This window comes from Doryrhamphus excisus, chromosome 17 (assembly GCF_030265055.1).
Source record: "Doryrhamphus excisus isolate RoL2022-K1 chromosome 17, RoL_Dexc_1.0, whole genome shotgun sequence".
Taxonomy (NCBI): Eukaryota; Metazoa; Chordata; class Actinopteri; order Syngnathiformes; family Syngnathidae; genus Doryrhamphus; species Doryrhamphus excisus.
The window spans coordinates 16,137,810-16,165,712 of record NC_080482.1 but is presented as its reverse complement, the minus strand read 5'-3'; the positions used below and the strand labels follow the sequence as shown (position 1 = coordinate 16,165,712).

Below are 27,903 nucleotides of genomic sequence, written 5' to 3'. Positions count from 1 at the left end.
GAGTTCAATCCGTGTCAAAATGTGTCAATTGGCGATAACTAGTAACTAAAACAGAATTAGAATGTCATGAATAAATGGACAGACCTGATGGTCACAGAGGAGCACTGTGCCAGGCGTCTTCCAGCGCTCTTCAAGCCCGTGTAGATCTGACCCATCTCCATGGCGCCCTCCAGCCCGACAACCTCCAGCAGCTGGTCCGACAGATCTGGAAAAAACACACAAAGTTTGTTCACTCAGACAGAATGAAGTCATCGGGTTTTGGTTTGTTGACTTTGACTGTCAATCAAAAGGAAGCCACACCCGCTAGTCATGCACAAATTGAGACAGCCCGTGTCTTCTTGTGTAATTCTCACCATGATTGTATCTGATTGACAGCCCTAATCGTATGACCAAGAATTTAAAAAATGTTGAAATGTGAAACGTCATACAGTAAACCTCGGATATATCGGATTCAATTGTTCCCACTGGTTTTGTCCGATATAAGCGAAATCCGTTATATGCGTATACCGGAAAATGTCCGTTTTTTTCCGCATATATCGGATTTATATCCGGTATATGCGTAAATCGATTTTTATCCGTTATAAAAAGGCACTTCCTTGACTATGTTTCCAATGTACCTGGACGCGCAGGCAACGCTGCAAACGCTGCAAATGACGTCGTATAGCGGCCTGTCACGATTCGGCGAATCGGAGCGCCACGATGCGGCCATCCGATATATGCGAGGGAAATTTCATGGAAATGCATTGGAACGGGACTGGAGATTTTGTACGAAATAGGCGAAATCCGTTATAAAAAAATCCGATATATGCAATGAATTTTTATTGGAAATGCATTACAGAAAAATCGCTTCTTTTTTATCTGTCCGTTGTGAGCGAATTTCCGATATATCCGAGTGCGATATATCCGAGGTTTACTGTACCTTGAAAGACCATAACAACAAAACGCAGTAACATGAAGCACTGTAATATCAGATGCTGCAAAAATGCTGCAACGTGAAATATCATAGCATTAAACACCAAAACATGAAATTCTGGAATGTGACACGCCATAACATGCAACACTGCAAAAAAAAAAAAAAACGTAACATGAAAGGCTATAAAACCTATGCCAAAAACACAAATGCGGCAAAAAACAAAATGTCAAAAAAAATTCGAAATACCATAACAGGAAATGCTGCAAAAGCCAAAACAGCGTAACATGAAACATTGCAAAAACATAACGACGTTACACACAAAAAAAGTGTGTGAATTCTGGACTTCTCATAACGTGGAAGAAATGAAAAGACTCCTCATGCACTTGTTGACATCTGCATCTGAGACACGTAACGGCGACCATAAGGAAGAATAACAAAGCAGCAATTAATTAGATTGCACCGGCAATGCACGGCAATCTTGTGATAACATAATTATTCATTTCTGATCTGTTCTGCAGTCATGTGTATTGATTTTGGCTCTGTTGGAGGCTGAGGTGTCACGCGGGGCCCATCTGCTTGAGCGGCCGCTGTGCCGCCGACTCTTCCCTCCTCAAATTAAGGAGCTGCTGCCTCCCGGTTGGGAGCACATTCACATTAATTGAAACCAAGGGTCTTTTTTTTTTTTTTTTTAAAATGCGTGCGAAGACGTCGGCTTGCTACCATCCTGTCGTGTTGGTTTCCCAGGCGATGGCAACGTGGCCGCTGTTGTTGTGAGGTGTTGTTGTTGTTGTCGCCCGGCTGCCGTGTCCGCATGTCACCATGGTGATGGACACGCGTCTGCTTAGATCTAAGCGGAGAGTCTTCTGCTTTTCAGGGTCACGCTGTGTGTACGTACACAGTGAGTTGACCCCCCGACACCGGGTCTTCCAGCAAACCTCCTCCCCCGTGACTTCTCACCTGAACGCTTTGCACAGGCCAACATGGACACAAGCGATGTACTCAGTCACAACCGGTAGGGATGCTTTTTGTAGCTTGAGGCTACAATGATCCACACATTGCTAATCACAAAAGACAACATGGACTACTGATCAGGGAATCACGTAACAGTCCACCTGGTATTATTGTATCTATAAAATTGTCATGCAATCTACTATTATTATTTATTATTTTATATTTATATTTAAATATTTTAAAAATAATAAAATATTATAATAATTAAAATAAAATTAAAATAATCATTATTATATTATTATTATGTAAAATATGCAAATATAACAATATTATTATATATAATTAATATAATAATTAGACTATATATTTTACACGTAACAGTCCACCTGGTATTATTGTATCTGTAAAATTGTCATGCAATCTGCTATTATTATTTATTATTTTATATTTATATTTAAATATTTTAAAAATAATAAAATATTATAATAATTAAAATAAAAATAAAATAAAAATTATTATATTATTATTATGTAAAATATGCAAATATAACAATATTATTATATATAATTAATATAATAATTAGACTATATATTTTACACGTAACAGTCCACCTGGTATTATTGTATCTGTAAAATTGTCATGCAATCTGCTATTATTATTTATTATTTTATATTTATATTTAAATATTTTAAAAATAATAAAATATTATAATAATTACAATAAAATTAAAATATTAATTATATTATTATTATTATTACGTAAAATATGCAAATATAACAATATTATTATATATAATTAATATAATAATTAGACTATATATTTTACACGTAACAGTCCACCTGGTATTATTGTATCTGTAAAATTGTCATGCAATCTGCTATTATTATTTATTATTTTATATTTATATTTATGTAAATATTTTAAAAATAATAAAATATTATAATAATTAAAATAAAATTAAAATAATAATTAGTATATTATTATTATGTAAAATATGCCAATATAACAATATTATTATGTATAATTAATATAATAATGAGCATTAATATAATAAATATAATAATCATAATAGTTATAATAATACAATAATTATTATTTTAATTTTTATTATTATTATGTGCTTGTGTCCCTTTTTTCAGGAGCACTTTGTAAACAACAGACCATGTCAAACAACGAAATTGATACAACCATCAAAAGGTTGGCTCAGGCCATGATGCCAGGTTGTATGTTGAGTTTAAATGAAATACTTTGGAAAGATTGGGCGGGCCGTATTCAAACACTTGGCGGGCCGGATGTAAGACTTCCTCCTCCCAATGAGCTTCTCTCTCCATCCCATGCAACGCTACTTACAATGTGCGTTTTGGTAACGCTGCAGCTGTCACTCGGTTTGCATTAAAACCTGAGCTTCAGACAGACACAGATAAATACGCTTTAACTGTACATGGAGGAAATGTGCTGTACTCGAGCACCAGACACCAAAAAAGCAGGAACGGATTGGAAACGCCATCCTTGTCGCTGCTGGGCAAGCTGCGTTGGGACGAGAGCGGCGTGGCCAGTTTGATGAGACAGTGACGCACTCAGTCCAACTGAGAGGAAATGGCGGTCGGAGGAACATGGAGACCCATCCTCCAATGAGAGGACTTGTCGCGGGGCATCAGTCCCAAACATGGAACCCACGACCATACTAAACCCCCCACCTTCTCCTGCAAAAACTCACTCACATTGTAAATAATTCACTCCGCAGCCATTCCCTTCCACCTGAGGGGCTTGTCTCCTGGCGTCACCAGCAGGATGATTTAACAGCTCACGAAAGGTCAGGGTTTTTTTTTTTTTCCCTATCCCTCAGCTACTAACCAAGCAACCGCCCACCCATCCCCATCCCCATCCCCACACCAACACAAACGCACACCAAATAAATCCCTGCCAAGAGTTTGATCCATGCGTCGTGCTTGACCGCGCCCCCTCTGGGCTAATGTACTTCTGTGTTTACCTTTCAATATACGTACGCCGTGGGCTCATGTTGGGCTGCTCTTCTTCCATTCACTCGCCCACGCACACCACACAATACTGTCTCACCCGCACGTCACACACCAACCCCAACGGGTACCAACACTTGATCCGAGGTGATTACAATGACTTTACTTTGTGTAGTTGCTACATTTAAGACAAAGTAGGCGATATGGATTGAATTATTTTGATTGTAAATCTCAGACTATTGAGCTCACCCACAAAAGACACACTATAAACCTTGCAATCATTCCTACGCTTGGCGTTCCCAGCGCTTTTGTCCCACACTTGAGCAAACTTTGGGGGATTCGTTCATAGTCAGGAAGCACTTTGGGGTATGTGGGCATTCCCGGAGGCGGGCCATGGGTATAATGAATTAAAACAGACCGTTTTGACGGGAAGCACAAATCCAGTACAGCTGGAATAGGTGCAGATTCTGGAAGAACTACAGTAAACCTCGGATATATCGGACTCGGATATATCGGAAATTCGCTCACAACGGACAGATAAAAAAGAAGCGATTTTTCTGTAATGCATTTCCAATAAAAATTCATTGCATATATCGGATTTTTTATAACGGATTTCGCCTATTTCGGACAAAATCTCCAGTCCCGTTCCAATGCATTTCCATGAAATTTCCCTCGCATATATCGGATGGCCGCATCGTGGCGCTCCGATTCGCCGAATCGTGACAGGCCGCTACAGTCCAGAATTCACACACTTTTTTTGTGTGTAACGTCGTTATGTTTTTGCAACGTTTCATGTTACGCTGTTTTGGCTTTTGCAGTATTTCCTGTTATGGTATTTCGAATTATGACATTTTGTTTTTTGCCGCATTTGTGTTTTTGGCATAGGTTTTATAGCCTTTCATGTTATGTTTTTTTTTTGCAGTGTTGCATGTTATGGCGTGTCACATTCCAGAATTTCATGTTTTGTTGTTTAATGCTATGATATTTCACGTTGCAGCATTTTTGCAGCATCTGATATTACAGTGCTTCATGTTACTGCGTTTTGTGTTATGGTCTTTCAAGGTACAGTAAACCTCGGATATATCGCACTCGGATATATCGGAAATTCGCTCACAACGGACAGATAAAAAAGAAGCGATTTTTCTGTAATGCATTTCCAATAAAAATTCATTGCATATATCGGATTTTTTAGAACGGATTTCGCCTATTTCGGACAAAATCTCCAGTCCCGTTCCAATGCATTTCCATGAAATTTCCCTCGCATATATCGGATGGCGGCGGCACGGCGGTCTGGTGGTTAGTGCGCAGACCTCACAGCTGGGAGACCAGGGTTCGGTCCCCGCCCTCGGCCATCTCTGTGTGGAGTTTGCATGTTCTCCCCGTGCATGCGTGGGTTTTCTCCGGGTACTCCGGTTTCCTCCCACATTCCAAAAACATGCTAGGTTAATTAGCCACTCCAAATTGTCCATAGGTATGAATGTGAGTGTGAATGGTTGTTTGTCTATATGTGCCCTGTGATTGGCTGGCCACCAGTCCAGGGTGTACCCCGCCTCTCGCTCGAAGACAGCTGGGATAGGCTCCAGCACCCCCCGCGACCCTCGTGAGGAAAAAGCGGTAGAAAATGAATGAATGAATGAATATCGGATGGCCACATCGTGGCGCTCCGATTCGCCGAATCGTGACAGGCCGCTATACGACGTCATTTGCAGCGTTGCCTGCGCGTCCAGGTACATTGGAAACATAGTCAAGGAAGTGCCTTTTTATAACGGATAAAATCCCATTTACGCATATACCGGATATAAATCCCATATATGCGTAAAACGGACATTTTCCGGTATACGCATATAACAAATTTCGCTTATATCGGACAAAACCAGTGGGAACAATTGAATCCGATATATCCGAGGTTTACTGTATAAAGCTTTGTGTGCAGGTTATTGTGTGTAGTTGCTCTATAGGAGTCCACAACTCAATACAAAGGGTAGAAAAATTATCTTAATAGGGTCCCCTTTAAATGAATTATCAAATCATATTGTTACCAAGCTGGCTTGAAAATTCTCCATATAACATTGAAGAGTTGCTTGTCAAGTGAGGTGAAGGGAAGTAAGAGTTTTTTTATCCTCTCCGTGTTGCAAGGGGGCACTTCATGTGCTTGCACCATTTTAGCAGGTAGCAGCAGAACCCTTTCTGCTTTGGTCATTCATATTTTCCCACTGACGGTCGTCCTTTTGACATAAATGGACTTAGGGGTGTGTCCAACACCTCCCTCAGTCTGCTCCTATTAACTGAGCCTGTCGGGCGCTGCCCTCGCGGGCCATTAATACACAAGTGACAGTTCCAAATAGTGACATGGCTTTACCTCCTTGTAACAAAACAAAATCCGCTGGCTATGATTCACCTTGTCACCGCTGAAATATTCATGCACTTGGGGAAAAGTTTGGTGGGAAGTTTAGACTCGGATGTGTCCAATATCATAGAGGACACGGCGCGTTGCGGCCCCAATCCCGAGCGAGAAACTTGACGCAAACTCTCCAAAAGTACCTTGAACAGCAAACATGAGCTCCTTTGGGTCAGTCAACGGTGTCCTCTTGTCCTGGCCTTTCTTCCCAGCCTTGCGGTGGCCCCGCCTCCTTTTGCTCTCACCCCAAAGGTTGGAGCCGCCGTGCATGCTGGGAATGTTGAGGATGGCGATGCCCTCCAGGGAAATACTGCTCAGGTCCAGAGTAACGCCGTCACACTTTCAGGAAGGGTGAAAAAAAAGACAAAAGCAATTAAGACATTCACACGTTATAATCATCTTTGCTGTGGCGGTTAAGGAGAGCTTCTCATTTGTTAGCAATTTTTTTACAAAAATATGATATGACATATAATATGATATTGTGGAGGGTTTACACGCGTGACAAGGACGAACCCATCACATTTTCTTACATTTACTGTGACAACTTCACATTTCTCAGAGGATTATTGGTCACATTTAGTCATTTATATGTACAGTAAAGTCTATTCATTCAATCATTCATTTTCTCCGCTTATCCGCTGGAGCCTATCCCAGCTGTCTTGGGGCGAGAGGCGGGGTACACCCTGGACTGGTGGCCAGCCAATCACAGGGCACATATAGACAAACAACCATTCACACTCACATTCATACCTATGGACAATTTGGAGTGGCTAATTAACCTAGCATGTTTTTGGAATGTGGGAGGAAACCGGAGTACCCGGAGAAAACCCACGCATGCACGGGGAGAACATGCAAACTCCACACAGAGATGGCCGAGGGTGGGGAAAGACAAAATAAGAAGCTAAAAATTACCACTTCCACACAAGCGAGGAGGAGAACTCCTTCATTTATTTTCTACTGCTTTTCCTCACAAGGGGGGGGGGGGCTGGAGCCTATCCCAGCCGTCTTGGGGCGAGAGGTGGGGTCCACTCTGGACTGGTGGCCAGCCAATCACAGGGCACATATAGACAAACAACCATTCACACTCACATTCATACCTATGGACAATTTGGAGTGGCTAATTAACCTAGCATGTTTTTGGAATGTGGGAGGAAACCGGAGTACCCGGAGAAAACCCACGCATGCACGGGGAGAACATGCAAACTCCACACAGAGATGGCCGAGGGTGGGGAAAGACAAAATAAGAAGCTAAAAATTACCACTTCCACACAAGCGAGGAGGAGAACTCCTTCATTTATTTTCTACCGCTTTTCCTCACAAGGGTCATGGGGGGTGCTGGAGCCTATCCCAGCCGTCTTGGGGCGAGAGGTGGGGTCCACTCTGGACTGGTGGCCAGCCAATCACAGGGCACATATAGACAAACAACCATTCACACTCACATTCATACCTATGGACAATTTGGAGTGGCTAATTAACCTAGCATGTTTTTGGAATGTGGGAGGAAACCGGAGTACCCGGAGAAAACCCACGCATGCACGGGGAGAACATGCAAACTCCACACAGAGATGGCCGAGGGTGGGGAAAGACAAAATAAGAAGCTAAAAATTACCACTTCCACACAAGCGAGGAGGAGAACTCCTTCATTTATTTTCTACCGCTTTTCCTCACAAGGGGGGGGGGGGTGCTGGAGTCTATCCCAGCCGTCTTGGGGCGAGAGGTGGGGTCCACTCTGGACTGGTGGCCAGCCAATCACAGGGCACATATAGACAAACAACCATTCACACTCACATTCATACCTATGGACAATTTGGAGTGGCTAATTAACCTAGCATGTTTTTGGAATGTGGGAGGAAACCGGAGTACCCGGAGAAAACCCACGCATACACGAGTAGAACGTGCAAATTCCAGGTCAGGACTTAGACTAAGGCACTCCAAAGTCTTCATTTGGTTTTTCTTCAGCCAATCAGAGGAGGACTTGCTGGTGTGTTTTGGATCATTGTCCTGCTGCACAACCCAAGTTGGTTTCAGTTTGACGTCACCAACAGATGGCCGGACGTTCTCCTTCAGGATTTTTTTTAGGAGACAGCAGAAGTCAGGGTTCCATTCATCCCAAGTCTTCCAGGTCCTGAATCAGCAAAACAGCTCCAGACCGTCACACTACCACCACCATATTTTATTGTCGGCGGTATGATGTTCTTTTTCTGTGAAAAGAGTATTTTCCCAAAAGTCTTCAGGATCATGAAGATGTTTTCTGGCAAAATTGAGAAATTGAGCCTCAATGGTCTTTTTCTTCAACAGTGGTTTTGGTCTTGGAAGTCTTTGGATGTTGTTGGGGGTCTTTGTTACCTCTTGGATGAATCACTGGAGTCATTTTGGTCGGCCAGCCATGCCTGGGAAGGTTCGCCACTGTTTTGTGGATAATGGCTCTCACTATGGTTTGCTGGAGTCCCAAAGTTTTATAACTTTTTGCACACAGTTGTGTTTTAACAGGAGCGGTGGGGGGGGGGGGGGGGGGGCAATCACTTTTGTCACACGGGGCCATGTAAGTTTGCAGGTTTGTAGGTTTTTTTCTCCCTCGCCACTGTTTTGTGGATAATGGCTCTCACTATGGTTTGCTGGAGTCCCAAAGTTTTATAACTTTTTGCACACAGTTGTGTTTTAACAGGAGCGGTGGGGTGGGGGGGGGGGGCAATCACTTTTGTCACACAGGGCCATGTAAGTTTGCAGGTTTGTAGGTTTTTTTTCTCCCTTAATAATAAAAAGTTTCATTTTAAAAATGCGTTTTGTGTTCACTTGTGTTGTCGTTGACTAATATTTTAATTAGTTTGATGATCTGTAATATTCAAGTGTGACAAACATGTAAAAAAAAAAAAGAAATCAGGACAGGGACAAACACTTTTTCGGTGAACACACATTGTGACTCCTGTCTTAAAACATGTCCTCCACATGCTCATCACCTGATGCAAATAACCTTCTTACAGAAAACATGGCTTCCGGTTTTCCTATGATTTGTCTTTCGACGGCGTCTTTGGAATGAATTAATCACGAAAACCGAGGTATTTGTCATACATGCAAGTACAAAAACGAACACCAGACACTCTCCAACACTAATTAAAGAGGACCTGTGCGTATTTGAGAGAGGAGGAAAAGATGACTTGTGTCTTCATTATCATTCGGTATCACACTCAGCAGGGTCATGTAGGGCTAATTACCTTGGAGTAGAAATGAGGTCCGGGGGGAAACATGTGTGGAGGCCTTCACTTACACGTTTAGTATGTGAAATTAGCACACGTTTGAGCTATTTATAGACGACAGCTCTTACTGGAATGCTATATAATGACGTACAAACACATGCTACTGTATGAGTGTTACTTACCTCCACCTCCAGGAAGTCATGGAGCTTCTTACACGTGGCCGAAAAGGTCTCCGAAGTGCCAAACTCAAAGTACCACAGCTTATTCTTTGTTCTGGGGAGACAACAGAACGTCAAACAGGAAGTGCAAAGGGGGCCAAAAGCGCAGTGATGATGTCGATGTGTCTTCTCGGCATCAATCTCCGTCCACGCGCTGCTCATGACAAGTGAGAGCATCAGAAGACGAGTCTGTAAAAGGCGTACCTGTCTGAAAAGGGATTTCCTTACAGTGGACAGGAAGCACACTCCCGTGTTTACCGCCTGCTCCAAACCACAACGTTATTAATCTCCACGGAATGGGATCGCCTATCGAGGCATGACGATGAACGTTCAGCTGGTTAAGAAGGCCAAGGAGGGTGCTTAGCTGTGGGAGCGTGTGGGAGGGTAATCTGCATGCCCTTGCAATTAACAGAGGACCTGGGGGGGGGGTGGCTCCACCCGTGGCTTCCCATAGCTGAGGCTCATGATCAATGACCCTAACCATCTGTTATTACACACAATACAATGCAATCTCTGAAGTTGAGCCCTCAAAACGTACAATTTGGAACGTGAACAACATTTTTTTTAAATGTTGGCGTGTGAAACAAAGACGAAGAACACCAAATAATTACATAATTAATTAAATAATTAAATAATAATTACGTAATTACATAATTACAGACGCTCATACTGAATTTCTTAACAATATGTCGATATTGTCCGGTACTTTCTTATATCAACTGATGCCGATATGACCAGCAGGACTTCCCTCAAACTAATGCGCTGATGCTTCTTTACTGTGGATGCGTTCCACGAATAATTATTTGTGCGAAATATAAGTGCAAATATAAGTTATTGAAAATGTGCAATATCTAATGTAAACATTTGAACTAGTCACTTTAAAACATCCCGAGCAGCAGTCAGCTAAAATAACATATTCTTGGATCAACAGCAACTATTCAATTTGGGAAGCTGCACATTTCTATGTGGCACAAACATCCGTATAAGAACAATGTAAAGTGCAGCAGGGCTCGACAATAACGATGTACCGATGGCCCGGGGCAAGTTAAAGCAAAATTCGGCGTGGACGTAGCATATCTTGGGGAGGATGCTACCATATTACCATATTTGCCACACACCATGTATACTATAACTCCAGTGTGACTCCATAGAACAGAGGGGTGTCCAAATTGTGATGAACCAGTGCCTCCTAAACAAGTATTTTATTAGCGGCAGCAAATCAAATGAAGACAGCTGGGATAGGCTCCAGCACCCCCCGCGACCCTCGTGAGAATAAGCGGTAGAAAATGAATGAATGAATGAATGATTCGGTTGAGCTGGTTTCATAATTATACCTTTTGAGTGTTAAGTTGGTGTGTGATGAGTTTAGTGTTTTTTTTGTAAGAACACTAACACATTCCAAAAACATGCTAGGTTAATTGACTCCAAATTGTCCATAGGTATGAATGTGAGTGTGAATGGTTGTTTGTCTATATGTGCCCTGTGATTGGCTGGCCACCAGTCCAGGGTGTACCCCGCCTCTCACCCTAAGACAGCTGGGATAGGCTCCAGCACGCCTGTGCTCCAGCACGCCAAACCAATCCTTGCAAATCTTGAAATGGACCAATCAGAATCCTTTATTTAGACCGCGGTCCGCGTTTTACCCACACCCGTTCTTGTTGGCGATGAACCAATGAGCGATGGTTTGACTAGGAAAACATCTATCATGGCGTCCCTGCCAACATGGTCTAATTCTTCAACAACTTGTGAAGGAAACAGCAAAAAGTGATGAAGCAGTGCCTCCTAAACAAGTATTTTATTAGCGGTTAGCAAATCAAATGATGGCACAGGTGAGTGAATCACATTGCTGTGACAATTTGAAGTGGTCACAATGAAACACCACCCATTAGATCCAATACCAAGTGCTGATTTTGCACAAGATACAAAATCTAGCGCTTCCATTTCTCCGTGGATTTTTCTCACCTTTGCTTCACAAATTATTGTTTGACAAATTGAGCATTTTTTTCTGGATTCAAAACACTTTACTAGTACACAAATGTGTCTATTCAATAATGTTTCATTGTGGTGCACAACTTATAAATATCACTGCTTACTACGACTACCATGTGTAAGGTAGTATGGCAATATATGGTATATGGTAGTATGGTAAGGTAGTAGAAGACAATGTTCAATTTGTACATACTTGTTTAGGAGGCACTGCTTCATCACTTTTTGCTCTTTTCCTTCACAAGTTGTTGAAGAATTAGACCATGTTGGCAGGGACGCCATGATAGATGTTCATTCATTCATTCATTCATTTTCTACCGCTTTTCCTCACGAGGGTCGCGGGGGGTGCTGGAGCCTATCCCAGCTGTCTTCGGGCGTAAGGCGGGGTACACCCTAGACTGGTCGCCAGCCAATCACAGGGCACATATAGACAAACAACCATTCACACTCACATTCATACCTATGGACAATTTGGAGTGGCTAATTAACCTAGCATGTTTTTGGAATGTGGGAGGAAACCGGAGTACCCGGAGAAAACCCACGCATGCACGGGGAGAACATGCAAACTCCACACAGAGATGGCCGAGGGTGGGGAAAGACAAAATAAGAAGCCAAAAAGTTACCACTTCCACACAAATGAGGAGGAGAACTCATTCATTTATTTTCTACCGCTTTTCCTCACAAGGGTCATGGGGGTGCTGGAGCCTATCCCAGGTGTCTTGGGGCGAGAGGCGGGATACACACTGGACTGGTGGCCAGCCAATCACAGGGCACATATAGACAAACAACCATTCACACTCACATTCATACCTATGGACAATTTGGAGTGGCCAATTAACCTAGCATGTTTTTGGAATGTGGGAGGAAACCGGAGTACCCGGAGAAAACCCACGCATGCACGGGGAGAACATGCAAACTCCACACAAGGGTGGGATTGAACCCTGGTCTCCTAGCTGTGAGATCTGTGCGCTAACCCCTAGACCACCGTGCCGCATGATAGATGTTTTCCTAGTCAAACCATCGCTCATTGGTTCATCGCCAACAAGAACGGGTGTGGGTAAAACGCGGATTGTGGAGTACGGACCGCGGTCTAAATAAACGATTCTGATTGGTCCATTTCAAGATTTGCAAGGATTGGTTTGCAAATTACCACCGGAATTACGCAGTCCGTGTTTTACCAACACCCAACAAGAACCGCTTTTAAAAAAAAACTCTTGGCAGTATGGCATGCTAAAGTGCACTTGCCCGACGGGAATATTAATGATTGGATTTACTTTACCCGAATTTTGTTTTAACTTGCCCCGGGCCATCGGTACATCGTTATTGTCGAGCCCTGATTGGTCTGATCTGGTTTCAATCAATCATGACAAGGATTTTCGAAGTAAAACAGTGCGATACAGTCATTGCAAATTGCATATTTACAATCTGAGAGCCAAACTTGGAAATGATCCCAGACATGCAATATGGCTGCTGTGGGGCACGGTGCAGTTAGATCTCACGAGCCGATCAATATCGTCAGAAAAAGCCAAACCAATATGATAGTATATGTCAGTTTTAGCAGACCAATATTCTCTTTATATTGCATCTGCACTAAATAACAGCGGCCTAAGCAGTGGCCCCTGTGGGACTCCACCGGTGGTTGGGATATGCTCGTACCTTTCCGATCAATGAATCAACCAAATAGTCTCTTGTCATAGACTAATCTGAAACAGGAATTCTAATTTCTAGCGAGGCGCAGATCACACAAGTTTCCATCTTTTCGAGGGACAACAAAACAGCACGACGCCATTTATCTTCAAGACCAGTGAGGACGGAAAACAGAACAACACTGCTGACACACAAAAAGTGAATCCAGTAAAGAATGGGCCGACAAAGGGGATGTATTAGTATAAGCAGAGGAACAATCACTGCATTATTGATTCCCTCATTAGGACTTTTGTCAGGACCATTTAGCCACTTTATAGATGGGCTTTCATTAGGCTACTTGCAAGGTAGCCCGACTCACTGCTGATTTATCATGTGCATCACGCTCAATAGGGATGGGAGGGATGAGCGGGAATGCAGGAAGAGACGAGGCTGGGGTGTGTTTGCGAGCGTACAACTCAGGACGGTGTTGGTGAACGATCATATGACTGTCTGTCGTCCAAACGTGTCCATCAGCTGCAAGCGAGGGGATGACTGCACCGACATCAGTTGAGACGCAGGAGGACCGGAGGCGACTTTGGTCAATTCACACCGCAGCTAACACCATGGCAACAAATCACATGTTCACTAGATTAAGTTAAGTCATTAAGTCGATCGCGATCTACCGGTCGATCTCCAGAAAAATATCATCCCAGCATCAATGCCGTCACTTGATTGACATACAGGGCAGCCATTCAGATGACAACTGAATGTTGCCCTTCGGGCGACCAATCAAATCAAACGACGTCTCTAAGTGCAGCAGAACTTACGATGTCAGCCTATCAGCCATCCCCGTTACTTGATTGACATACAGGACAACCAGTCAGATGACAACTGAATTTTGACCTTTAGGTCACCGCTCATGCGTAAACAACGATGCAAAGTGCTAAGCTAGTCGGCGAATTGCGTCAGATTTTAAAGCCCTCGCTAAAGTTTATGGTCACTAAAATGAGTGAAGGAGCTGGACCAAGTAAAAAGGCAAAAAACATATCACTTCCATACGGATATGGAATATTATACGGATTAGATTAGATTAGATTAGATTCAACTTTATTGTTATTGCTCATGTCACTTGTACAGGGCAACAAAATGCAGTTAGCATCCAACCAGAAGTGCAATTTTTTATAAGTACATTAGTATGGACAGATCTATGTAAATAAAACTATACAGGCTATGACTATAATACAGTGAGGATATGTACAGGGATATAAATGACTATAATATGGCTATTGTAGATTATACAGATTATAAACAGTATGGGTATGACAATATATAATAGCAGTAATATGTACAGTATTGCAGTGAAGTGACTAGAGTATGGTTATTGCAGATTATATAAATTATAAACAGTATGATCAATGAATCAACAGATAGTATATGTACGGATATAATACGGATATTATGATACGGATATTATCCATGACTGATAAACATTTGGAAGTGTGCTTGAGGCTGGCCATCAGCAGCTACTGTCCGGACTATGCATCCCTGGCTGGTTCAATTCCGTGCAAGTCATCAAAGTAAACTCAGGTAATTACAAAAAATGTTAATAGTTAATTATGTGTGTTTTGCAATATTGGCTCATTTGGTTATGTAAGGTACATCAACATACATTGTACGTACAAATAATCTATAATCTATATATATATATATATCTATATATATATATAATATATATTTGTACATATATTATGCAATATATTGTATATTCATGTAATATATGGCAATATATTGCAGAATATACAAATGATTGCCGCTTTCAATATATTGAAATATATTAAATCCAAATACATAACATATGAGTCTATATATCCCAAATTATATGCAATTTTATATACGTAAAAATATAGTCATTTTTTGGTCTTGATCGCAAGATATTTTGTAAATGTATCAATATATACACATATATGATCTATGCATATATTGCAATATATGTATTGGAAAATATAAACATAAGATCCCATATATGGAAATATATTTCCTAATACATAGCATTATATTATAATATATTATTTTTATATTATATTTTCCAATACATTATATATTATAAATACATGGAATAATATATATTTGTACATATATTATGCAATATATTATATATTCATGTAATATATGGCAATATATTGCAGAATATACAAATGATTGCCGCTTTCAATATATTGAAATATATTAAATCCAAATACATAACATATGAGTCTATATATCCCAAATTATATGCAATTTTATATACGTAAAAATATAGTCATTTTTTGGTCTTGATCGCAAGATATTTTGTAAATGTATCAATATATACACATATATGATCTATGCATATATTGCAATATATGTATTGGAAAATATAAACATAAGATCCCATATATGGAAATATATTTTCTAATACATAGCATTATATTTGCCAATATACTGCAATATATATTTTTTCCATAAGGGCACTACAACAGTCCAGTCAAACTTGGCTTTATGCCCCAGTTTACCATAGACTCCAGCATAACCCCACGACCACGGTGAGGATAAGCGGCAAAGAAAATGGATGGATGGGACCCATTCCCTTAAACTGTTGTCTTATTCACTGTTGCTCCAGCGCTCCAGCGCTCCAGCGCTCCAGCGCATCATGAAAACTTAATGATGCTTCCCAGGGGAGCATTCAAGAGGTTAGAAACAAAAAACAAATAACGCCACTAAAAAAAAAAAAAAAAAAAAAAAAAAAAATCAGGAGTCTACAGTACTCTACAGTACTCTACAGTACTCTACAGTACGGAAGGTTCAATGCCAATGAGGCACTGTGGCCTCTATGGGGCACCAAAAGAACAAGAAAAAAACCCTTTAATATAATTACATTAAAAATAGATTTTACTGTTAAGTCTTAAATGGAAAATCTCACATCACAATTAATATTAATAAATGATACCTAACAAATACGTCTTGTTGTTTTTGTACATTTTTTTTCAAGTAGTTGTATATAAAGTAAGTAAAGTAAAGTAAAGTAACAAAGTATTTCATTTAAACTCAACATACAACCTGGCATCATGGCCTGAGCCAACCTTTTGATGGTTGTATCAATTTCGTTGTTTGACATGGTCTGTTGTTTACAAAGTGCTCCTGAAAAAAGAGACACAAGCACATAATAATAATAAAAATTAAAATAATAATTATTATATTATTATTATAACTATTATGATTATTATATCATATATTATTATATTATATTAATGCTAATTATTATATCAATTATATATAATAATATTATTATATTTGCATATCTTACATAATAATAATATAATTATTATTTTAATTTTATTTTAATTCTTATAATATTTTATTATTTTTAAAATATTTAAATATAAATATAAAATAATAAATAATAATAGCAGATTGCATGACAATTTTACAGATACAATAATACCAGGTGGACTGTTACGTGTAAAATATATAGTCTGCACAAGCACATAATAATAATAAAAATTAAAATAATAATTATTATATTATTATTATAACTATTATGATTATTATATTAATGCTAATTATTATATTAATTATATATAATAATATTGTTATATTTGCATATTTTACATAATAATAATATAATAATTATTATTTTAATTTTATTTTAATTATTATAACATTTTATTATTTTTAAAATATTTAAATATAAATATAAAATAATAAATAATAATAGCAGATTGCATGACAATTTTACAGATACAATAATACCAGGTGGACTGTTACGTGTAAAATATATAGTCTAATTATTATATTAATTATATATAATATTATTGTTATATTTGCATATTTTACATAATAATAATATAATAATTATTATTTTAATTTTATTGTAATTATTATAATATTTTATTATTTTTAAAATATTTAAATATAAATATAAAATAATAAATAATAATAGCAGATTGCATGACAATTTTACAGATACAATAATACCAGGTGGACTGTTACGTGTAAAATATATAGTCTGCCCCCCCCCCCCCCGTAAATTTTGTTATATCAATGCGGCCCGCGAGTCAAAAAGTTTGCCCACCCCTGGTGTAGCCTGACTGTCCACTTGGTACACTAAAATCCACCGATAGCCACCATTGATTCCCCCCACACCCCCACTGACACTTAATCTAACCCACTATGATCTACGACCTTCTCTTCTCTACATCACCAACTCTTTGTGCGTCATGTCAGTGTACTGTTTGTGTTCGACACGCCCGCCGCTTGTGGCGCTCCGAGTCCTTTTGGCAGTTTGAGAAACGACTCGTTTTTTTTAATTTTTATATTCAAGCAGCACTGCAGTGACTGGCGTGGACGCCGATATCAAACTGGCTTGGATCCACCCCGTGACTGAGGACAGTTGAGGACATGCCGAGTGTCCTCAGAAGAGTCGGTAAAGGTGTCCGTGCTCCCGCGGAGCAGGAGACACAGGTGAGGTGCTTCCAAATGACACACAAGTGCTCATTCATTATAGATGACACTTTGGTCGCATGAACCATTTCATCCTCAAATGAGGTCCGAGGGCGGCTGCTGCTCGGGTCCACTGTGCACGTGCGCGTGTTACCGTGCATGTGTAAGTTAGAGCACCACAGTGGGCGACACACACACACACACACACACACACACTTGAGTCGTGCAGCCCCATCCAGCGCATGGCGGCGCTTTGATGAACATGCTCATTATGCTAAAGAGCGCTCCATGCCTGGGCTTCCCTGCGCCTTCAGGAAAGGTTAACTCGGGATGGTTACACAGCACAGCCAGAGCCTGGGGGCTCATAATGGGCAGGGCGTCCCGGGAGGGGCACGCTGATGCTGTTAGATGTGTGAGGGCCTGAAATTGATGCAGCCCAAATATCACGGGAACATCAAGGTGCCGTTAAAGATGCACACACCTGGGTGGAAATCACCTTAATTGGACCATATTGTTCCACTCCAGGCTGCGCGGCGTAAAAAGCGGTTAGCGTGCAGGCCTCACAGCTAGGAGACCCGAGTTCAATTCCACCCTCGGCCATCTCTGTGTGTGGGTTACTCCGGTTTCCTCCCACATTCCAAAAACATGCTAGGTTAATTAGCCACTCCAAATTGTCCATAGATATGAATGGGGATGAGTGTGAATGGTTGTTTGTCTATATGTGCCCTGTGATTGGCTGGCCACCAGTCCAGGGTGTACCCCACCTCTCGCCCCAAGACGGCTGGGATAGGCTCCAGCACCCCCCATGACCCTTGTGAGGAAAAGCGGTAGAAAATAAATGAATGAGTTCTCCTCCTCGCTTGTGTGGAAGTGGTAATTTTTAGCTTCTTATTTTGTCTTTCCCCACCCTCGGCCATCTCTGTGTGGAGTTTGCATGTTCTCCCCGTGCATGCGTGGGTTTTCTCCGGGTACTCCGGTTTCCTCCCACATTCCAAAAACATGCTAGATTAATTAGCGACTCCAAATTGTCCATAGGTATGAATGTGAGTGTGAATGGTTGTTTGTCTATATGTGCCCTGTGATTGGCTGGCCACCAGTCCAGAGTGGACCCCACCTCTCGCCCCAAGACAGCTGGGATAGGCTCCAGCACCCACCATGACCCTTGTGAGGAAAAGCGGTAGAAAATAAATGAATGAGTTCTCCTCCTCGCTTGTGTGGAAGTGGTAATTTTTAGCTTCTTATTTTGTCTTTCCCCACCCTCGGCCATCTCTGTGTGGAGTTTGCATGTTCTCCTCGTGCATGCGTGGGTTTTCTCCGGGTACTCCGGTTTCCTCCCACATTCCAAAAACATGCTAGGTTAATTAGCCACTCCAAATTGTCCATAGGTATGAATGTGAGTGTGAATGGTTGTTTGTCTATATGTGCCCTGGGATTGGCTGGCCACCAGTCCAGGGTGTAATCCGCCTCTCGCCCCAAGACAGCTGGGATAGGCTCCAGCACCCCCCATGACCCTTGTGAGGAAAAGCGGTAGAAAATAAATGAATGAGTTCTCCTCCTCGCTTGTGTGGAAGTGGTAATTTTTAGCTTCTTATTTTGTCTTTCCCCACCCTCGGCCATCTCTGTGTGGAGTTTGCATGTTCTCCCCGTGCATGCGTGGGTTTTCTCCGGGTACTCCGGTTTCCTCCCACATTCCAAAAACATGCTAGGTTAATTAGCCACTCCAAATTGTCCATAGGTATGAATGTGAGTGTGAATGGTTGTTTGTCTATATGTGCCCTGGGATTGGCTGGCCACCAGTCCAGGGTGTAATCCGCCTCTCGCCCCAAGACAGCTGGGATAGGCTCCAGCGGATAAGCGGAGAAAATGAATGATTGAATGAATGTTCCACTCCAGTCCTGTAGGTGGCAGTAATGCAACTGGAGTTTAACGTACTGTACCAGAATTTAAATAATCATTTTTCTGCCCTTTGTAGTTGTGGACTGTGACTTGTGTCACCCACGGCCCACCTCTGGCACGCTCCCTCCGCTGTGGTTGGTGATCAACTTTCAGAAATTGATTAACGGATACATTTTTCATGGTCAACTATGGTCTATTATTAGTCAAAAATATATATAGAAATACAAGTGATATGTAGTATTGTGGTCAGTAGGTGGCAGTAATGTCACAAAACACTGAGACATTACATTACATTACACCTTAAGAGTGCATGAAATGGCATGATTAAAATATTAAAGTGAAAAAGGCATTCTCCCATTCTGTGTGGAAGTGGTAGGTTTTTGGCTTACGTTTAAGACAAATATATTTGAGGCAAACTGGCTAGTTAGCCAGCTCACTACCTTGCTAGCTAGTGGCTAGCATAAGAGTTGTAATGTTTTGTAAACAATGAATAATAGGACTGTCAAGGTTACTATAGGCGTGTTATTTCACGTTTACAGGACTCTAATAATGTTAAAACCTGTATTGAGAAAGTCATAAACAGGTTTTCTATGCTTTAAGTACAAAAATATTCAATTTATTAATATTGAGTCGTAATGCTTTCAATAAACCAATTAATAGGAAGCAATTAACCGCTAGAAATTCATTCATTCATTCATTCATTTTCTACCGCTTTTTCCTCACGAGGGTCGCGGGGGTGCTGGAGCCTATCCCAGCTGTCTTCGGGCGAGAGGCGGGGTACACCCTGGACTGGTGGCCAGCCAATCACAGGGCACATATAGACAAACAACCATTCACACTCACATTCATACCTATGGACAATTTGGAGTGGCTAATTAACCTAGCATGTTTTTGGAATGTGGGAGGAAACCGGAGTACCCGGAGAAAACCCACGCATGCACGGGGAGAACATGCAAACTCCACACAGAGATGGCCGAGGGTGGGGAAAGACAAAATAAGAAGCCAAAAAGTTACCACTTCCACACAAACTAGGAGGAGAACTCATTCATTGGATTTCTACCGCTTTTCCTCACAAGGGTCACAGGGGTGCTGGAGCCTATCCCAGCTGTCTTGGGGCGAGAGGCGGGGTACACCCTGGACTGGTCACCAGCCAATCACAGGGCACATATAGACAAACAACCATTCACACTCACATTCATACCTATGGACAATTTGGAGTGGCTAATTAACCTAGCATGTTTTTGGAATGTGGGAGGAAACCGGAGTACCCAGAGAAAACCCATGCATGCATGGGGAGAACATGCAAACTCCACACAGAGATGGCCGAGGGTGGAATTGAACCCTCGTCTCCTAGCTGTGAGGCCCGCATGCTAACCACTCGCACACCGTGCAGCCCAGCATAAATCTTAGTATTTCTAAACTTAACAAGCCACGAACTTACCACTTCCACACTGGATGCGAGAAGAACCCACGCATGCACGGGGGGAACATGCAAACTCCACACAGAGATGGCCGAGGGCGGGGACCGAACCCTGGTCTCCTAGCTGTGAGGTCTGCGCACTAACCACCAGACCGCCGTGCCGCCCGCTAGAAATTGAAAACCACCGAAAAAAAATGAATTTTGCAGGGGGGCCCTGCCACACTCTTCCTTAAAATTCCATAATTTCAGAATTTGGTGTATTTTTGTGGTCTGAGGATAACCTCCTCCTGCAGTTGCATACACACGACACCTCAGAAATTCTGTCAACACGCAGCGCCATAGGTAGCAGGGTGACGAGACTGGTGTCAACCCAAAAAAAAAAACATTTTTAACAAGAAAAAAGCAACATAACAAGGAGACAAAAAAGTTCAAAAAGCACATACGTACGTCCAGCGGCCCCCAAAAGTGAGTCTCAGCTATCACTTTTATTATATCTTGTCATGGATGGAAGGTCCTTAAGAACAAGTTAATATGTCTTCATTATATTGCGGCTACTAGTAAATCTACACTACAAACCAATGAGCGTCCTGCACAACAAAAGGTCGTTCCCATTCCCAAATATTCCCATTTTATTATAGTTAACTGTAACGCTATTTAATGATTTGCGTTATGTGAGGAACATCAATCAATATAATCTTTGGGGTTGTAAACACGGATCGAAAAAGACAATCTAACGTTTTGTATCCACACCCATGTTTTTATTCTTTCTTTTATTATTTACTTACTCATTCCTTCCTGTTTTATTTTATATATTTATTCTTTATATATTATGTTTGTACACGGTTTCCTCCCCCATTCCAAAAACATGCTAGGTAAATTAGCCACTCCAAATTGTCCATAGGTATAAAATGTGAGTGTGAATGGTTGTTTGTCTATATGTGCCCTGTGATTGGCTAGCCACCAGTCCAGGGTGTACCCCGCCTCTCGCCCCAAGACGGCTGGGATAGGCTCCAGCACCCCCCGCGACCCTCGTGAGGATAAGCGGTAGAAAATTAATGTAAGTAAATAAACAATATAATTATTTACATTATTTATATAATTATTTTTATTATATATATATATATATATTTTTTTTTTTGGGTGGGGGAAATGGTGAAAATAATTTTTTTCCTTTTAGTATTACAAAGTTATGCTCATCATATTTTGTTGTTGTGATGTTACAATCTTTTTGATTAATATTGTGACTTTATCCAATAATTTTGACTTGGTTCTCATAAAATTACTGCTTTTCGTCTATTTCCAAATTTCTAACTCTAAATTTCCAAGGGTGGAGGCACGATAAAAAAGCCAACCTTTTGATGGTTTTATCAATTTCGTTTTTTGACATGGTCTGTTGTTTACAAAGTGCTCCTGAAAAAAGAGACACAAGCACATAATAATAATTATTATTATTATAATAATAATTATTATTATTAGATTATTATAATTATTATTAGAACTATTATGATTATTATAATTATTATATTAATGCTAATTATTATATTAATTATATATAATATTATTGTTATATTTGCATATTTTACATAATAATAATATAATAATTATTATTTTAATTTTATTGTAATTATTATAATATTTTATTATTTTTAAAATATTTAAATATAAATATAAAATAATAAATAATAATAGCAGATTGCATGACAATTTTACAGATACAATAATACCAGGTGGACTGTTACTGACACAAGCACATAATAATAATAATAATAATAATTATTATTATTAGATTATTATTATTATTATTAGATTATTATAATTATTATATTATGCTAATTATTATATTAATTATACATAATATTATTGTTATATTTGCATATTTTACATAATAATAATATAATACATATTATTTTAATTTTATTGTAATTATTATAATATTTTATTATTTTTAAAATATTTAAATATAAATATAAAATAATAAATAATAATAGCAGATTGCATGACAATTTTACAGATACAATAATACCAGGTGGACTGTTACGTGTAAAATATATAGTCTGCCCCCCCCCCGTAAATTTTGTCATATCAATGCAAAGTTTGCCCACCCCTGGTGTAGAATGTGTGTAGAATGTGTGTAGAATGTGTGTAGAATGTGTGTAGAATGTGTGTAGAATGTGTCAAATTGTAGAAATTGGACAACATTTGCTTTAAAGTTGGCTTTTGCCAGCGGTTAAGCGCACGGCACGCCAGATGCCGATGGCGTGGCGCAAAAGTTAAACAGCCTTACAACAAAGTATTCATTCATGAATGAATAAACAGCACAGTAAAAAGGCCTGAGGGTCCAAACTTTTCCAAACCTATTTCTTTATTCTCCTGCCGTCCTCCCCCCCCCCCCCCCCCACCCACCCCCCCCCCACCCCCCCCACCCTCTCCCCCCGAGTCACAGATTAGTGCGTAATTACATGAGAGATCAGCAAAAAATGTTGGATTGGGGGGATGTTTTTTTTTTAAGAAAGCAGTCGAGGAGTACTAGTGTTGAGGGGGGTGGGAGTAGAAGAATGGGGGGGGGGGGGGTTCGGAAGAGGACAGCCTTCGTCACGGGTCGACTGATTGTCTGCTTTTAATCCTCGACCTCATTATCACCTCCAGGTCCGGCAGTGTCAGTAAATGAATCTATCTGCAGAGTGTCAAATCTTCACACCTTGGCCCTGGTAATCACCCCAAGGTGCAAATACAAAGATGGATAGGACGCAACCAGCGAGAGAAGAGAGGGAGGCTATGGGGGAGGGAGCAGGGGGGGGTGTTGTCTTGTGCCACCCTTACATTCCATCAACAAAATCTCCTCCGCTCGTAATTACTAGAAGATGTTCTTATGTTGTTTGGCAATTAAAGACGATGGAATATCCAGCGTCTTTAAGGTCAAAGCACTGATACAGTGCTAGGAAAAAGTTTGGACACCCCTGATTATTTTCAAGATTTTCCTTTATAAATCACCGTTTGTTACTTTACATGCAAATAACCATGTTGGAATATTTTATTCATGTCAAAATGCAAATATACAGCATAGATGACATGGCATACTATATGGGAACACTACTACTACTGTACTTGGCTGCCTTGCCAAATGCTAGCATGCTAACTGTCAGCATGTTAGCAGCACTTTGACGCCTGTCAATAATCAAATATTACAGTGCTGTGAAAAAGTGTTGTGCAAAGATGAGTGGGCCAACATTCCTCCGCAGCGCTGGAAGAGACTCATTGCAAGTTATCACAAACGCTTGATTGCAGTTGTTGCTGCCAAGGGTGGCCCAAGCAGTTATTAGCTTTAGGGGGCAATCACTTTTTCACACAGGGCCATGTAGCTTTGTATGTTTTTGTCATTCATTCATTCATTCATTTTCTACCGCTTATCCTCATGAGGGTCGCGGGGGTGCTGGAGCCTATCCCAGCTGTCTTGGGGCGAGAGGCGGGGTACACCCTGGACTGGTCGCCAGCCAATCACAGGATTAATTAATTAATTCATTCATTGATTTTCTACCGCTTTTCCTCACGAGGGTCGCGGGGGGTGCTGGAGCCTATCCCAGCTGTCTTTGGGCGAGAGGCGGGGTACACCCTGGACTGGTCGCCAGCCAATCACAGGATTAATTAAGTCATTCATTCATTCATTTTCTACCGCTTTTCCTCACAAGGGTCGCAGGGGGTGCTGGAGCCTATCCCAGCTGTCTTTGGGCGAGAGGCGGGGTCCACCCTGGACTGGTGGCCAGCCAATCACAGGGCACATATAGACAAACAACCATTCACACTCACATTCATACCTATGGACAATTTGGAGTGGCTAATTAACCTAGCATGTTTTTGCAATGTGGGAGGAAACCGGAGTACCCGGAGAAAACCCACGCATGCACGGGGAGAACATGCAAACTCCACACAGAGATGGCCGAGGGTGGGGAAAGACAAAATAAGAAGCTAAAAACTACCACTTCCACACAAGCGAGGAGGAGAACTCATTCATTTATTTTCGACTGCTTTTCCTCACAAGGGTCATGGGGGGTGCTGGAGCCTATCCCAGCCGTCTTGGGGCGAGAGGCGGGGTACACCCTGGACTGGTGGCCAGCCAATCACAGGGCACATATAGACAAACAACCATTCACACTCACATTCATACCTATGGACAATTTGGAGTGGCTAATTAACCTAGCATGTTTTTGGAATGTGGGAGGAAACCGGAGTACCCGGAGAAAACCCACGCATGCACGGGGAGAACATGCAAACTCCACACAGAAATGGAATTGAACCCTGGTCTTCCGTTAATAATAAAAAGTTACATTAAAAAACTGCATTATGTGTTCAGTTGTGTTGTCAGTTGACAAACACATATAATTTGTGTAATATGTGCTAATAATTAAATAAAATTAATATTTCAACAAACAGATAAGATACTTTGAGTGAGTGGAAAAAATAATGAATTTGTGCGTTGTTTGCCATGTCCACTTCCTGCGAGGACCCCTGATGCTCGAAGCTTTTTTTCCCCTCGTTTGATGAGTGGTTTTACTCGCGGTGGTCACGAGCCCCCGTGGACAAATCCAACAAAAATGTCTTCTACCTTGTGAAACTATCATCATGCATTATTGAAGCGGCAAAGGATAGTGTGTAATAGAGAGATCCTAAACCCATTCCCCCTCCTGAATTATTCATGGGATTCAAATAACAGACAGAATAATTTTCTTAAAATACCTCAATCATTTTTCACAAAGGCCTAAAATGGCGTGAAACAACATGGATGCTGTAGAGGTGCAGCGCAGGCCGACAGAAAGTCCGTTTTGGAGGAATGTTGACATTGGTCACTTTCACCTCCATCTTCATCTCCTTCCAGCACCCGAGACGCCGGCTGGCTAAATGTTGCGCCACGAGCAGGCTAACATGCTAACGAGTACATAATGGGCTTATCAGGACGCGGCGTGTCATCACTCTGACTGATCCGCCATGTCAAACCAGCCAAGCGAATTCAATTAGGGCCGCAATTACTCCCTGGCGCTAGTGGAGACATATCGGGAGACGTTAAATATTGATGGAAACATACTGGAGATGCCACATTTGTTCCTCAGCGAAAGGTGAAACACATCTCCTGCAGCTAATCACAAAGGCTAAATATGACGAGCGTCCATTCGTCATCGCCAGGGAAGTGAGGGTGTCGCCACGCACACGCATTCACACGTATGTTTTTTTTTTTTTTTTTAACTATACAACACAAAGAGGAAAATGTTGTTCTTCTCACGAATGCTCAGTCTTGTCATCCGGTCCACCACAGGTTTGATTAAAACCTGGTTAACCCAAACCGGTTCATGGACTCCAAAAGGTTGGAGAACATTTATTGTCCATGAATCTCAAAGACTTTTTATACCATTGTAGTGAAGGTGAAAAAAACAAATGGATGGATGAATGTCGAGAAAACATACCTGCTGTTAAATTTCTCCGGGTGCTTCTCCCTCATGACGTGGAAACGATGCGCGATGGAGGCATCCTGAAAAATGTAAAAAAAATAAAAAAACGGTTAGTTCATTTCTGAAGCTGGCACAGTACTGTACATGTCAGATGGAACATTTTACACTTCAGTTTAGTTACCACTTTTCCATCCATGCATTCATTTTCTACTGCTTATCCTAACAGGAGTCGCGAGAGTGCTGGAGCCTATGCCAGCTGTCTTTGGGCGAGAGGCAGGGTACACCCTGGACTGGTGGCCAGCCAATCACAGGATTAATTAATTAATTCATTCATTCATTTTCTACTGCTTTTCCTCACGAGGGTCGCGGGAGGTGCTGGAGCCTATCCCAGCTGTCTTTGGACGAGAGGCGGGGTACACCCTGGACTGGTCGCCAGCCAATCACAGGATTAATTAATTAATTAATTCATTCATTTTCTACCACTTTTCCTCACGAGGGTCGCAGGGGGGTGCTGGAGCCTATCCCAGCTGTCTTTGGGCGAGAGGCAGGGTACACCCTGGACTGGTGGCCAGCCAATCACAGGATTAATTAATTAATTCATTCATTCATTTTCTACTGCTTTTCCTCACGAGGGTCGCGGGAGGTGCTGGAGCCTATCCCAGCTGTCTTTGGACGAGAGGCGGGGTACACCCTGGACTGGTCGCCAGCCAATCACAGGATTAATTAATTAATTCATTCATTCATTTTCTACTGCTTTTCCTCACGAGGGTCGCGGGAGGTGCTGGAGCCTATCCCAGCTGTCTTTGGACGAGAGGCGGGGTACACCCTGGACTGGTCGCCAGCCAATCACAGGATTAATTAATTCATTCATTCATTCATTTTCTACCACTTTTCCTCACGAGGTTCGCGGGGGGGGGGGGTGCTGGAGCCTATCCCAGCTGTCTTTGGGCGAGAGGCGGGGTACACCCTGGACTGGTCGCCAGCCAATCACAGGATTAATTAATTAATGAATTCATTCATTTTCTACCGCTTTTCCTCACGAGGGTCGCAGGGGGGTGCTGGAGCCTATCCCAGCTGTCTTTGGGCAAGAGGCGGGGTACACCCTGGACTGGTGGCCAGCCAATCACAGGATTAATTAATTAATTAATGAATTCATTCATTTTCTACCACTTTTCCTCACGAGGGTCGCGGGGGGTGCTGGAGCCTATCCCAGCTGTCTTTGGGTGAGAGGCGGGGTACACTCTGGACTGGTCGCCAGCCAATCACAGGATTAATTAATTAAATAATTCATTCATTTTCTACTGCTTTTCCTCACGAGGGTCGCGGGAGGTGCTGGAGCCTATCCCAGCTGTCTTTGGACAAGAGGCGGGGTACACCCTGGACTGGTCGCCAGCCAATCACAGAATTAATTAATTAATTAATTCATTCA

At 41.4% G+C, this 27,903-nt stretch overlaps 1 protein-coding gene across 3 annotated transcripts in view; it reads right to left on the bottom strand.

The window, feature by feature from the left end:
* dgkb (diacylglycerol kinase, beta) overlaps positions 1–27,903 on the bottom strand; it is a 98,629-nt gene that overhangs the window by 8,284 nt on the left and 62,442 nt on the right. For all 3 annotated transcript variants that reach the window (XM_058053012.1, XM_058053009.1, XM_058053010.1), the window contains 4 exons: positions 26,490–26,554; positions 9,615–9,705; positions 6,382–6,577; positions 85–205 (listed from right to left, as the gene is read on the bottom strand). In XM_058053012.1, coding sequence (XP_057908995.1) covers positions 85–205; positions 6,382–6,577; positions 9,615–9,705; positions 26,490–26,554 — 473 coding nt within the window. The remainder of the gene's footprint in view (positions 1–84; positions 206–6,381; positions 6,578–9,614; positions 9,706–26,489; positions 26,555–27,903) is intronic.